Here is a 12176-nt window from a genome sequence, read left to right on the forward strand (position 1 = left end):
TCTGGCCTCTCATCTGAGCCTGCAGCTGGGCCTCTGGCCTCTCATCTGAGCCTGCAGTTGGGCCTCTGCCTCATCTCAGCCTGCAGCTGGGCCTCTGGCCTCTCAAGTAGACATCTGTCATCTCCCCAACACACACTTCCCCCTACACCTGAGAAATCCTCAGGAGGGAAAGAAAGGCAGCTGCTGCCCTTGTCACTTCAGGGTGACACAGAAGGACATGCTAGTAGCACGCTTCCTTGCTACTTCCTTGCTTGAGAAGAGGCCTACTAAGGAGGCATAAGGGTCCATGATTCACCATGATTCACCATGACTCAAAATAGTATGTAAATGCAAAGAATGCTTTACTTTGCAGAAGTCCAGCATGCTGTGGTTTCCCATTCCAAGATGGAGAGACAACCAAGTGAGCTCCTAGGCCTGATTTAAATCACATTAGGGGAGTTCCAGGGGCAGGTGACCTTTTTTGTTGTTGTTGTTGTTTTGTTTTGTTTTGTTTTGAAACAGAGTTTCTCTGTGTAGCCCTGGCTGTCCTGGAACTCACTCTGTAGACCAGGCTGGCCTCTAACTCAGAAATCTGCCTGCCTCCGCCTCCCAAGTGCTGGGATTAAAGGCGTGCGCCACCACTGCCTGGCTTGGCAGGTAACCTTTATTTTGTTCCATCTCCAGGGACATTCCAGAACCATTATGGGGTATGGAAGCTGGAAACTTGCTGATCCATTGCCCTTGCTTCAGGCCAGGTGACAGAGCAACTTCTGCCTGAAGCCTTTTTTGTTTGTTTGTTTTTTCCTAGTAGCTTTCTTACCTGGGCTTGCCTGGGCTTGCCCAGTTTTTAGGCCTAGTCTCCTGAACTGTCAATTTAAAGCCTGTCATGGAGTCAGATTAGTCTTCTCGGGGGGAGGGACCACCCAGGCCTTTGTGTGGACTACCTACCTGCTCCTTGGATAGGTAAAAGCAAGAGAGGGTAGAAAATGGTGTAATTATAACCCCAAAATGAATAAATAAACAAACACATTGTTTGACTTGTGTGTATAAGTGGGCATGCATGCAGGTGTCTGCACTTCTGAGCCATCAGGAGTGGCTGTTGGGAACTGGTCCTCTGAAAGGGCAGTTCGAACTCTTAACCCCTCAGACCCTGTTTCAGCCCGTTATAAAAATATAAGGCACTCGGCTAACCCCAGCACTTGGGAGGCAGAGGCAGGTGATCTCTGTGAGTTAGCTCTGCTCTACATAGTAAGTTCCAGGACACACAGGGCTACATAGTGAGACCCTGTCTCCAAATAAACAAGGAAAACTCAAAAGTGAAGCAGACTCTTCTGGACCAAAGTGAGATGTCAGGTGAAGAGACAAAAGGCCGCCAGCACCCACCTCCGCCAGCACCCACCTCCGCCAGCACCCACCTCCGCCAGCACCCACCTCCGCCAGCACCCACCTCTGTCGCGTGCAGAGTTAAACAGCCGGCACTCACCCCTTGGTGCAGTTGTCTCCTGTCTTTGAAGGAGGCAAAAAATTAATGTCCTTGAAGTGATAAGGCCCCCACCCTTAAGCTATGTCAAAGAGACAACCAAGTGTTCCCAAAACACTACATCAAAAAGAGACATAACAAAGCTGGGCAGTGGTGGCACACACCAGTAATCCCAGCACTTGGGAGGCAGAGGCAGGCGGATTTCTGAGTTCAAGGCCAGCCTGGTCTACAGAGTGAGTTCCAGGACAGCCAGGGCTACACAGAGAAACCCTGTCTCAAAAAAAAAAAAGAGAGACATAACAGCTGCGGCCAGCTTGTAAAAATGCACTAGTCACTGTGAAAGACCCCTGGGGGACCCCACTCAAATCTTGGGAGGACGTGCACTGTGAAAGACCCCTGGGGGACCCCACTCAAATCTCGGGAGGACGCGCACTGTGAAAGACCCCTGGGGGACCCCACTCAAATCTCAGGAGGAAGTGCACTGTGAAAGCCCCCCGGGGGAGACCCCCACGCAAATATTGGGAAGACGTGCACCCAAGGAATCACGAGAGACCGTCTTGAAGTAATTACAAGAGGTATTTTTAATTTCAGGGCGCCCTGGTTCAGCACTACACCTATCTCACGCAGGAGATAGTGGAGCCGACCACGAGGCTTGAAAGTTAGGGGTTTATATAGGGAAAAGGTCTGAGGGAACAAAGGGATCCGTGTGGTCATACATGATTGGCTAGTTCAAATATTAACTATTACGTGCAGAACAGAGTGGAAAATTCCTAAGGTTGGTGTTAATCTGAGTCAACAGTGCATCTGACCTTAAACCATATCTGAGAGGACCAGATGGTCCATTACTTAGTGTCTGCCAGGCACGTCTTTGCAGGCCTGGGCCTTGGACATGTCCTCGTTTGCCTAGACATGTTTTCCTCTATGTTTATAGTTTTATGTCTTCTTGACCTGCCAGCTCTTATGATATCTAACAACTTGCTTGCTCCTTCCCAGGCCTATGTGGCCCAGCTTGTGATGGATTCTTAGGCCCATAACTTTTCTTCCTAGTCAGCACAGGTTTAAAGCTTTAATTTTTCCTTTCAACTGATAACAAAATGTGTCATTTCTTCCCAGGTCAAAAAAGTCCTTTTCCACATGTCTGGTCCCTCCTTGCAGTCTGAACAAACATTATGAATTTGAAGGACAGAGTTCCTTTCTCCTTACCCAATCATGTAAGGCTTGAAAGGCCCAGCTTGTATATTTCCCATATATAATCCCTTAGCCCCTAGACCTGAGTGTGGCATTCCTGACCTGCCAGCAGGAAGGCTTGCATCCCAGGTGTAACCTCCAATAAAAAGAACTCTTGTGTGCTTGCATCAGCATCGTGGTCCCTGGCAGCCTCCTGGGATTCTCAAGAACTGGGCATAACGCAGGCCATCTCCAGGGACCCTGGAACCCACACGCCAACCTCACCACAGGCTTTAGATGGGAATCAGAAGTAGAGCCCTCTAGAAGGTTGGGGGAAGGTGGTACAATAGATGACCTGGGTTCTCTGTTCCCTAGCCTTGTCCAGTCTTTTAGGCCAGGCTTCAGGCCTGTGTGGAGTCTCCCTGGTGGGCCAGTAGAGGACATTGCTGTAGAAGAATTTCCTGGGGGGAAGGGGGGTAGAAGACATAAATTAGAAGGTGCCAGTCAGTTAAGAGTGGCAAGAGCTGTCTTGGCATGGCTGAAGAGCCAGCCAGCCTTCCATATGTTGCCGCCTCCCATCCCACCCACTTCCCCAGCATCCTTAGCAGGGTACACAGACGTGGTAGCATCATGTACCCATCGGACTCACCTGGGCAGGTGATCTTACCTGAATCCCCCCAGTGACACCTGCTGAGACCCCACAGCACAGCACCCAGCACTACCAAGGCCACCGCCACACCCCAACCACCAGAACACAGTATTAGGGAGGGGCATGGCAGGGTGGGACAGGTTGGGGAAGGGAGACTCCCTGACTTGCTGGAGGCCTTTTTCAGCTGGAAGCCACCTGCAGGGAAGAGGTGCCTGTCTCAGAAGGATAATCACTCTGGAGCCCAGACACCTGCAGTCACTCTCCAGGCTCTGTGATTTAGGCAGGTGTCCATCTAGAACCTCAGTATCCTCTTCTGAACATGTGTGAGTAGCCACAGCTGTCTAATTGTATTATCAGTGGGATGTAACTACAAACTAGGGATTCTATCCTTGCTCCCTACACATTTTTCTCCTTTTCTTTTCTTCCTTCCTTTCTTTTCTTTTCTTCCTTCCTTTCTTTCTTTTTTTTTAATGTTTGTGAGTACACTGTGGGTCTCTTCAGACACACCAGAAGAGGGCACCAGATCCCATTACAGATGGTTGTGAGCCACCATGCAGTTGCTGGGAATTGAACTCAGGACCTTTGGAAGAGCAGTCAGTGCTCTTAACTACCGAGAGCCATCTCTCCAGCCCCCTTCCACATTTTTCTTGATAACTTCTGCTCCCAGCCCCTCACTGCAGAATCTATGGGAGACAAGCTCTACCTCTCATCCAAACCCCAAATTTAGTATGAAGCATGTTAAACACCTTCACTCTGTATTCACCCTGCCTCACTAGGAAAGTTCCAAGCAGTATGGGACAGAACAGGCACAGAGCCCAAGCACCAGGTCAGTGAGCATGCAAGGTTGGAGTCTAGGTCTATGTGATTGATAAGAACTGCAGTCAAAGGTGCAGATCTCCCTAACCCCTCCTCTGACAGGCTGAGACACCAAGGTGTGGGGAAGGGGCCCTGGAGATTACTGGGAGTAGAGAAGCCAGCTGAGTGCTGCTGCTCCCCAACCTCACCCCAACCTTGCATGCATGCTGACTGGCAGCCCGCCCCTCAGACCAGTAGGTGAACCACACAATAATGCCACGGTGTCCCTGCCAGCTGCAAAGAACAGACCAGGTAAGGGGTGGCAGGAGCCATTGAGTCAGTTCTAGGCCAGGGCTGTGGGGGCCCACGAGGCACCCACAAAAAGGCAAGGGTGCAAGCCTAGCTCCAAGGCACCAAGCTGAACCTGCTTTGGTTGCCTTTGTTTTATTACAGAAAATGAACGCCAGATTGGTGTTGAAGTCTTATCAATCCTCCTGCTTCAGCTTCCTGAGCACTAAGCTAGCGGCAAGCGTCAGCACATCCCACTGAAGAAGCTGTGTGTTTGTTATCTGCCTCACCCACCCCAATGCTGGGATGACAGCAGCGTGCCACCGAGATAGGATCTCTCTCTGTAGCCCAGGCTAGCCTCCTAAGTGCCAGCATGACAGGTCTGCCAGCTTTTTTAAAAAGGACTTTATTTTTATGTTTAACTATGTGTGCATGCAGTTTCAATGATGGCCAGAGGAGATATCCGGTCCCTGCAGCTGGAGTTCAAGCCCAATGTAAGCTTGCATGTGGGTGCTGGGAGCTGAACCACAGTCCTCTGCAAGAGCTGCCAGTGTTCTCCAGGCCTCACACAGCTGTTTGAGACAGGATCTAATGTAACCCAGGCTGGCCTTGAACTCCTGACCCTCCTACTTTAACTGCCTATGTTTTGTTTTGTTTTGTTTTGCTGTGTTTTGTTTTGTTTTTAGAAACAGGGTTTCTCTGAGTAGCTCTGGCTGTCCTGGAACTTTCTCTGTAGACCTGGCTGGCCTTGAACTCAGTCAGATACATCAGCCTGGGCCTCCCGAGTTGTGGGGTTAAAGGCGTGCATCACCACCACCTGGTTTTGTCCTTCCTTCCTTCCTTCCTTCCTTCCTTCCTTCCTTCCTTCTTCCATTCCTTCCCTCCTTCCTTTCTCTCTTTCTTTCACTGCAGAGCCCACACTAGCTTTGAGCCTGGCATCCTCTGCCTCAGCTTCCCAAGCACTGTAATCACCAGAGTGCTGTGAAGATTTTTATATTCAGATCGGATCTGAGAGTCAGGGGTCTGAAGATTCTAGAACCTTCCCCACCCACACATCACTTCATCCCCAATCAACCTGCCTCTACCAGACTTTTTCCTGTTTCCCTTGGCCTCCTGCAACTCGGGGGTCTCCATGGTGGCCTGATACACGAACTTCCCACTGTCCTTGAGACTCACATGGTGCAGCTACATGGTGAGATCCTCAGGTGGACACCAGAACAGCTGTCCCCTATACCAACAGCCTCCAGAGATGAGGCTGCCATAGGAGATGAGTAGGTGGCAAAAACCATCGTTGTCTTGGTCCTACTCCACACACAGCCTCTCCCAGGCCTGACTCTGCATCATTACCCGGCGGGACAGGGGACACATTGTCACCTTATGTGACTGTCTCCCACAGGGCCACTGATGCATGCTCAGGCTCACAGCTTCGTGTACATCTATCTAGGGAGGACAAAAGTGTTACCCAAGTCTGGAGAGCTGTGTGAAGGCCTGAGATTGATTCCTAGAGCCCCTGCAAAGGGCAGAGTTTGCACCCCAAAACACAGTGACTGGAGGATCCACGAGATTTCTGCCCAGCAGCTCCCATCTGCAAGCCTCAGGCCAAAGAGAGACTAAATTTCAAAAAATTAGTGGAGATGTATTTGAGGAAGATCCCCCAGGTGAATGCTGGGCCTTCGTGCAAGCCCGAACATGCAAACACACACACACACACACACACACACACACACACACACACACACACTCACAAGAAAAAATGTAGGGGCCAGCAGGTAAAGCCACTTGCTGTTAAGCCTGTGACCCGAGTTTCATCCCCCACAGATCACATAGTAAAGGGGAAGGGAGGGAGGGGCTAGAGAGATGGCTCAGTGTTTATAATGGCTTCAGGAGACCCCACGCCTCTGGCCTCTGGGGGTCCCTGTACTCACATGCACACTAGCAATCCAGATATGTGTGCTGCAGGCTAGTCTGGGCTACATAGAGAAACCTCCTCTGGTAGGAAAATCAAGCCCCCTGTTCTCAGTCAATCCATAAGGACAGCTATAAGTGCTGGTTGGCTGTGAGGGTACAGCCAGTCAATCATGTCCCCTTCAATCCCACTGGAAGGTTAGGGCCTCTCTGTGTGAATGAAGTGATCTTAACCTGTCCAGGCCAAGTCTGCCTCTTACAGGTTCTCATAGCCACCCCAAGGTCTGAGCAGAAGTGGGGGCTTTGAGTGGTGAGTGGTTCTCATAGTTAACCTCCAGCCTCAGCCCCACTCTGGGGTCAGTGGCCAATACAGTAATAATTGACCAAGAGAGTTGTCTCACACCCAACCACAACCATGACCTACTTTCTCAGGAGTGAGGGAGGGGGCTACCCTGGGACCCTTTAATATAGTCCCTCATGTTATGGTGACCCCCAATCATAAGATTTTTTTCATTACTACTTCACATCCATAATTTTGCTATTGTTATGAATCGTAATGTAAATACCTTTGTTTTCCGAGGATCTTAGGCGATCCCTGTGAAGAGGTCATTCAACCTCAAAGGGGTTGTGACCCACAGATTGAGAACCTCTGCCTCGGCCTTTGCCGGGCTGACAGCAGATAAACTATTTAGATAAATATGTCTTGCTCTGAAGAGCGGGTACTGGTAGAAAGGTTTCTAGGGGGAGATATAACCTGGGGCTTCTAGGGATATGTAGGAGTTTGTCTCACTGTGCGACCATAATGGCTCAGTTCTGGTTGGTTGTGCAAGCAGTAAGTGGCAAGCAAGTGAGCTACCAAAGTACAGCTCTCAGGGTAGGTTAGGGTGGGCAGTCTGGGTGCCAGCTTGAATAGCAAACGAGATCAATCTGGAGTGAGTAAGGGGTAGTCCGAGTTCTCAAGACAGGATGAGAGGCCAAAACCAGACAGCCTGCCTTCTGCCTGATCGCTTTTTCATCCCTCCCAGTATCACACGCGGATAACCACCAAGCTCTGGAGGAAGACAACTACATTTCCCAAGCAGCGCCGGTCGCTTGCGCATGCGTAGTACATGTAGTGATGGAGCGCTGAGCAGGGGGCGCGGCGGCGGAGGCGGCGAGGGCACGGAGGGCTAGTTGGCTGCTGTCTGCATCCAAGGAACTTTAAGGGTTTGGAGAACCAGCTGAGGGGGACCCGCGGCCGGGCCAGGGCGACCAGGGGCTGCAACTATGGAAGACCAGAGGGTAGGACCCAGAGAAATGCACGGAACGGGAACGGGGAGGGGACCAGGTGTTGCCGCAGCGCCCCTCCCCCGCACGGGCCGCCCGCACCGCGGCTATGGTTAACACGCAGACCCCTACCTTTCCCCTGCTCCTCCCGCCTTCACTCAGCACCTTGTCTTCCTAGTCTGGGATCCTAACCCACCCCACAGGTCATCAACCCAAGCTGCTCAGGGCCCAGCCCCACCACCCTGGATGGAAACCAGCTTCTGGTGTCCTCCTCCACCTGCCTTCCCTGAGGAACCTCCTCCATGCCCAGCCCTTCACAAGCAAGACCTTCCAGCTGCCCAAGTGAACCCGGTCCGCTTCCCAGGGTGACCCCTGCCTATCACACCTCTCCCAGGAGAAGTTTGTTTCTCCATATACTCAGTTGGCCTCTGGGACTCGCCTTGCCCAGACGAGACTCTCTTGGTGCAGCTCACCTTCAACTCTAAAGATGCACATACTGGCCTGGGTGGTGCACTCCTGTGTCCTAGCCCCTGGAGGTAGAGGTTGATGTTAGTTCAAGACAAGCCTAGGCTACACAGTGAGACAGACTCTTGTCTCCAAAACTGAACAACAAGGAGCTGGGGAGGTGTCCCAGTGGGTAAAGTTTGCTGTGCAAGTGTGAGGACCTGAGTTCAAGTACCCAATGCCCATGTAGGAAGTTAGTTTAGTGTAGCTGCATACACTGTAGCCCCAGCCCGAGAGACACAGACACAGGAGGATCCCTGGGGCTCAATGGCAGCTGGCCTAGATCAGGCTCAGTGAGAAACCATGCTCAAATAATAGGTGGAGAATGAGAGAGGAAGACAGCCAACACTGACACCTGGCCTCCACATGCATGCGCATGTATACACACACATGTGCACACACACCCCAAAATCAAAACCAAGTAAGCTGAGTGCTCAGACTCTGTCCCTGAGGGTCTCCGTGGGCTCGGGGAATCCCACAGCCTCACCTCTGGTCTGCACCCTGGAGGACAGTGCTCACCCAACCTGCTGCCCATGTTGCTTCTGTCCTTCAGGAGGCGCTAAGAAAAATCATCACTACCCTGGCCATGAAGAATGAGGAGACGCAGACCTTCATCTATTCCCTGAAGCAGATGTTGCTGAATGTAGAGGTGAACAGTCTTGTCTGCAGATGTGGGTGCAGGGGAGAGGCCAGGAGGCACCTCTCTGTCTGCTGGAGACTCTCCATGCCTCAGTTTACCTGTCTACATAGCCCTTGCCTTTTCTTTTTTGAGACAGGGTTTCTCTATGCAGCCCTTGCCTAGGACTTGCCAGCCTCTGTAGAGCAGGCTGGCTTGGAACTCAAAGAGATCCTCCTGCCTTTGCCTCCCCAGAGCTGGGGCCAAAACATGCATTACTGTGCCAACCTCATGGTAGCCTCTTTCCATGCAGGCAAACTCAGCCAAAGTCCAGGAGGATCTGGAAGCTGAGTTCCAGTCCCTCACATCGGTTCTGGAGGAGCTGAAGGAATCCATGCTGATGAAGATCAAACAGGACAGGGCCAGCCGCACCTACGAGCTGCAGGTGTGACCACATACACATGCCCTTTCTCCAGAGCCTTTGGTCCCCTCCAAACCGTTGCCAGCCCGGGCCCAGGCCTAGGCCCAGCCCTTCCTCAAAACACCTCCTGCATCACCACCACCTCCCTGTATTTCCCAGTTCTTCCCATTGGTCCCCCCAGAACCAGGGTAACACTTCCCCTCAAACGCCTTCCATGGCTCTCATGGACTCTCTGAATCCAAGCTGGCGTCTCTCAGATCGTTCCCAAACCCCCTTCCCATCTGTAGTATCAAGAGAGCCTGGGGGACTTGGATGTGACCCAGGCCATGAGTCAGGCTCAGAGTTCAAGGCTCTAGTAAGCTCCTCCTACCTGAAGCCATTTTGAGCTGTGAGCCCTGAGGGTAGCAGAGCTCTGGGTGGGTTTGAGGTGGTTGAGGAATCCCAGGAATCTGGGTGGGTTTGAGGTGGTTGTCTGTATTGTTGTACTGCCGGCAGAACCAGCTAGCTGCCTGCACACGAGCCCTGGAGAGCTCTGAGGAGCTCCTGGAAACAGCCAACCAGACCCTGCAGGCTTCAGACAGCGAGGACTTCAGTCGGGTGGGTGTCAATGAGTGGATCCCCAGGGTCCCCGGGTCAAATGTGCCGTGTCTGGTTTTGTTAACTTTTATCACATGTATTTGAGTTGGGGGAGGGATGACTGTAGTCCACAGCAATCCTGCCTTGCCTTCCTGTGAGTCTGGAGCAACCTCAGGTCTATCACGCTTAGTGCGAGTTCCTTCACTCTCTGAGTCTTCTCACTAGCTTCCAAGTCCTTTGATTTAGATAGTGCCTCCATGCAGCAGGAAGCATAAGTATGCCTCTGAGACCGTTCAGTGAGGGGCTGAACTTGGGTGCAGCAAATAGAGTGCTTGCCCAACATGCACCAGCACTGCATAGGTCAGGTGCAGTAGTGGACACCTATCACCCCAGCCATTAGGAAGATGATCAGGAGTTCAGAGCCTACCTTAACTACCTAGTGAGTTCCAGGCCAGTCTGGTCTACATGACACCCCGTCTCAAAAGCAAAACAAGTTGGTTCAACTAATTCATTACTATATAATTTCATGCCACCCCGTGGTGAGTATGTCAACACCACTCAGAATGCTTTGGCTTTTTTTTTTTTTAAGATTTATTTTTATGTGTATGAGTACACTGCAGCTGTCTTCAAACACACACTAGAAGAGTGCATCGAATCCCATTACAGATGATTGTGAGCCACCAGGTGGTTGCTGGAAATTGAACTCAGGAACTCTAGCAGAGCAATCAGTGCTCTTAACCACTGAGCCATCTCTCCAGCCCTCAGAATGGGTTTTTACTGTGAAATGTTTGTTATTTTTTCTGAGATTTCTATTAAGCTTGGCCATCTATATTTTGGTTTGTTAAATGTGTGACTTGGAGCTAGTGAGGTGACTTAAAGGAGAAAGGTGCTCCACACCCTGGTACCGCAGCCAAGCCTGATGAGCCAAGTTTAATCCCCAGACCCCATATGGTGAAAAGAGAGAACTGACCTCCATAGCATATGCACGCAGATGAATAAATGTAATTTTATGGGTTTTTTTGTTTGTTTGTTTGTTTTGTTTTTTGTTTTTCAAGACAGGGTTTCTCTGGCTGTCCTGGAACTCACTCTGTAGACCAGGCTGGCCTCGAACTCAGAAATCTGCCTGCCTCTGCCTCCCAAGTGCTGGGATTAAAGGTGTGCGCCACCACACCACTGCCAGGCATAATTTTAAAACTGAAAATAAACCCAGGCAGTGGTGACGCACTCCTTTAGTTAGTACTTGGGAAGCAGAGGTGGGTGGATCTCTTGAGTTTAAGGCTAGCCTGGTCTACAGAGTGAGTTCTAGGTCAGCCAGGACTACACAGAGATCCTGCCTGGACAAAACAAAACATAAGTAAGTGTGCCAGTTTCGAGCACTGGAGACAGAGTGGGATGTACGGTGGGGTGGGGCTGTCTTAGTCTGTCTCTTTGACACACAGCCTGGAAGGGCTCAGTTCAGCTTCTGCCTCCTAGCAGAGATCTTTTCCAAATACCACCAGTTGTGCCTCAGTCTCCCTGCCTTTATAATGGCATAGATCTGGGTGACATGCATCTTTGATTTCTGCTCTGTCCTTTTCTAGGCCGCCAAGGAAATCAAAGATGGGTAAGATGTGGAGGTCAGATCCCCGTCCCAGAGTCCTACCTGTTTGTGAAGGTGGGATACCTACTGGGGGAGGCCAGGTCCCTGAGCACTGCACAGAAACACATGGCAGAGCCCCAGATGTCCTAGCCTGAGCACTCTGCCACCAAGCCACCATTGGTTTGCTCCTGCTTCCCTCCCTGCAGCGTGACCATGGCCCCTGCTTTCCGTCTGTCACTCAAAGCCAAGGTCAGTGACAATATGAGTCACCTCATGGTGGACTTTGCACAGGAAAGGCAGCTGCTACAGGCCCTCAAGTTCCTACCTGGTGAGATGGGGACCAGCCTCAGGGCCCAGGACTCTGGGAGGGATAGGGGAGACTGGGATGGAGCCAGAAAGTCCCGCCCACATACACAGGGAGCCCTGCCTGAGCCCCAACTGCACAGGGTTAGGCCTGTATCTGTCAATGGGTGGGATCTAGTCTAGCCCCATCCACACAGAGGTGGGCCTGTTGCTGTGTGGACAGGACCTAACCAAGGCAGGTTCACAGATTGGCCAGGGCTCTCTTGGCAGTGTATCCTGATCAAGCCCAACCATGCTTGGGGTAGGGTCTATGGGTGCCATGTCTGTAGGTGGGTTGGTGGGTGGGGCCTCCAACTTGGACATGCCCACCTGGCTCTGGTGACCTGGGAAAGCCATGTTCTGGGGATCCCAGGAGACTGTACCTCCTAGGGAGCTGGCGCTTTCAGGAGGACCACTGTGGGAAGAGTCCAAAAGAAACCCACACCCTTAGTTGGTAGAGAAATCTGGAAGAATACCAAATGGTAGTAACCTGAAAAGCTGTAGAGAGAGCTCTGCCTGGACCCAAGTGAACTCAAGAGGTCCCAGCCTCAGCCCCAGCCCCAGCCCCAGCCCCAGCCCCAGCCTCAGCCCCAGTCCCAGTCTCAGCCC

The 12176-nt window shown here is 51.6% G+C and overlaps 1 protein-coding gene across 1 annotated transcript in view; it reads left to right on the top strand.

Moving 5' to 3' along the window:
- The first annotated feature begins 7350 nt into the window (after positions 1-7350).
- Fsd1 (fibronectin type III and SPRY domain containing 1) overlaps positions 7351-12176 on the top strand; it is a 10592-nt gene continuing 5766 nt past the window's right edge. Inside the window, exons 1-6 of the mRNA XM_031346483.1 lie at positions 7351-7544; positions 8587-8682; positions 8963-9094; positions 9566-9667; positions 11227-11249; positions 11432-11553. Coding sequence (XP_031202343.1) covers positions 7530-7544; positions 8587-8682; positions 8963-9094; positions 9566-9667; positions 11227-11249; positions 11432-11553 — 490 coding nt within the window. The 5' untranslated portion in view covers positions 7351-7529. The remainder of the gene's footprint in view (positions 7545-8586; positions 8683-8962; positions 9095-9565; positions 9668-11226; positions 11250-11431; positions 11554-12176) is intronic.

This window comes from Mastomys coucha, unplaced genomic scaffold (genome assembly GCF_008632895.1).
Source record: "Mastomys coucha isolate ucsf_1 unplaced genomic scaffold, UCSF_Mcou_1 pScaffold3, whole genome shotgun sequence".
NCBI lineage: Eukaryota > Metazoa > Chordata > Mammalia > Rodentia > Muridae > Mastomys > Mastomys coucha.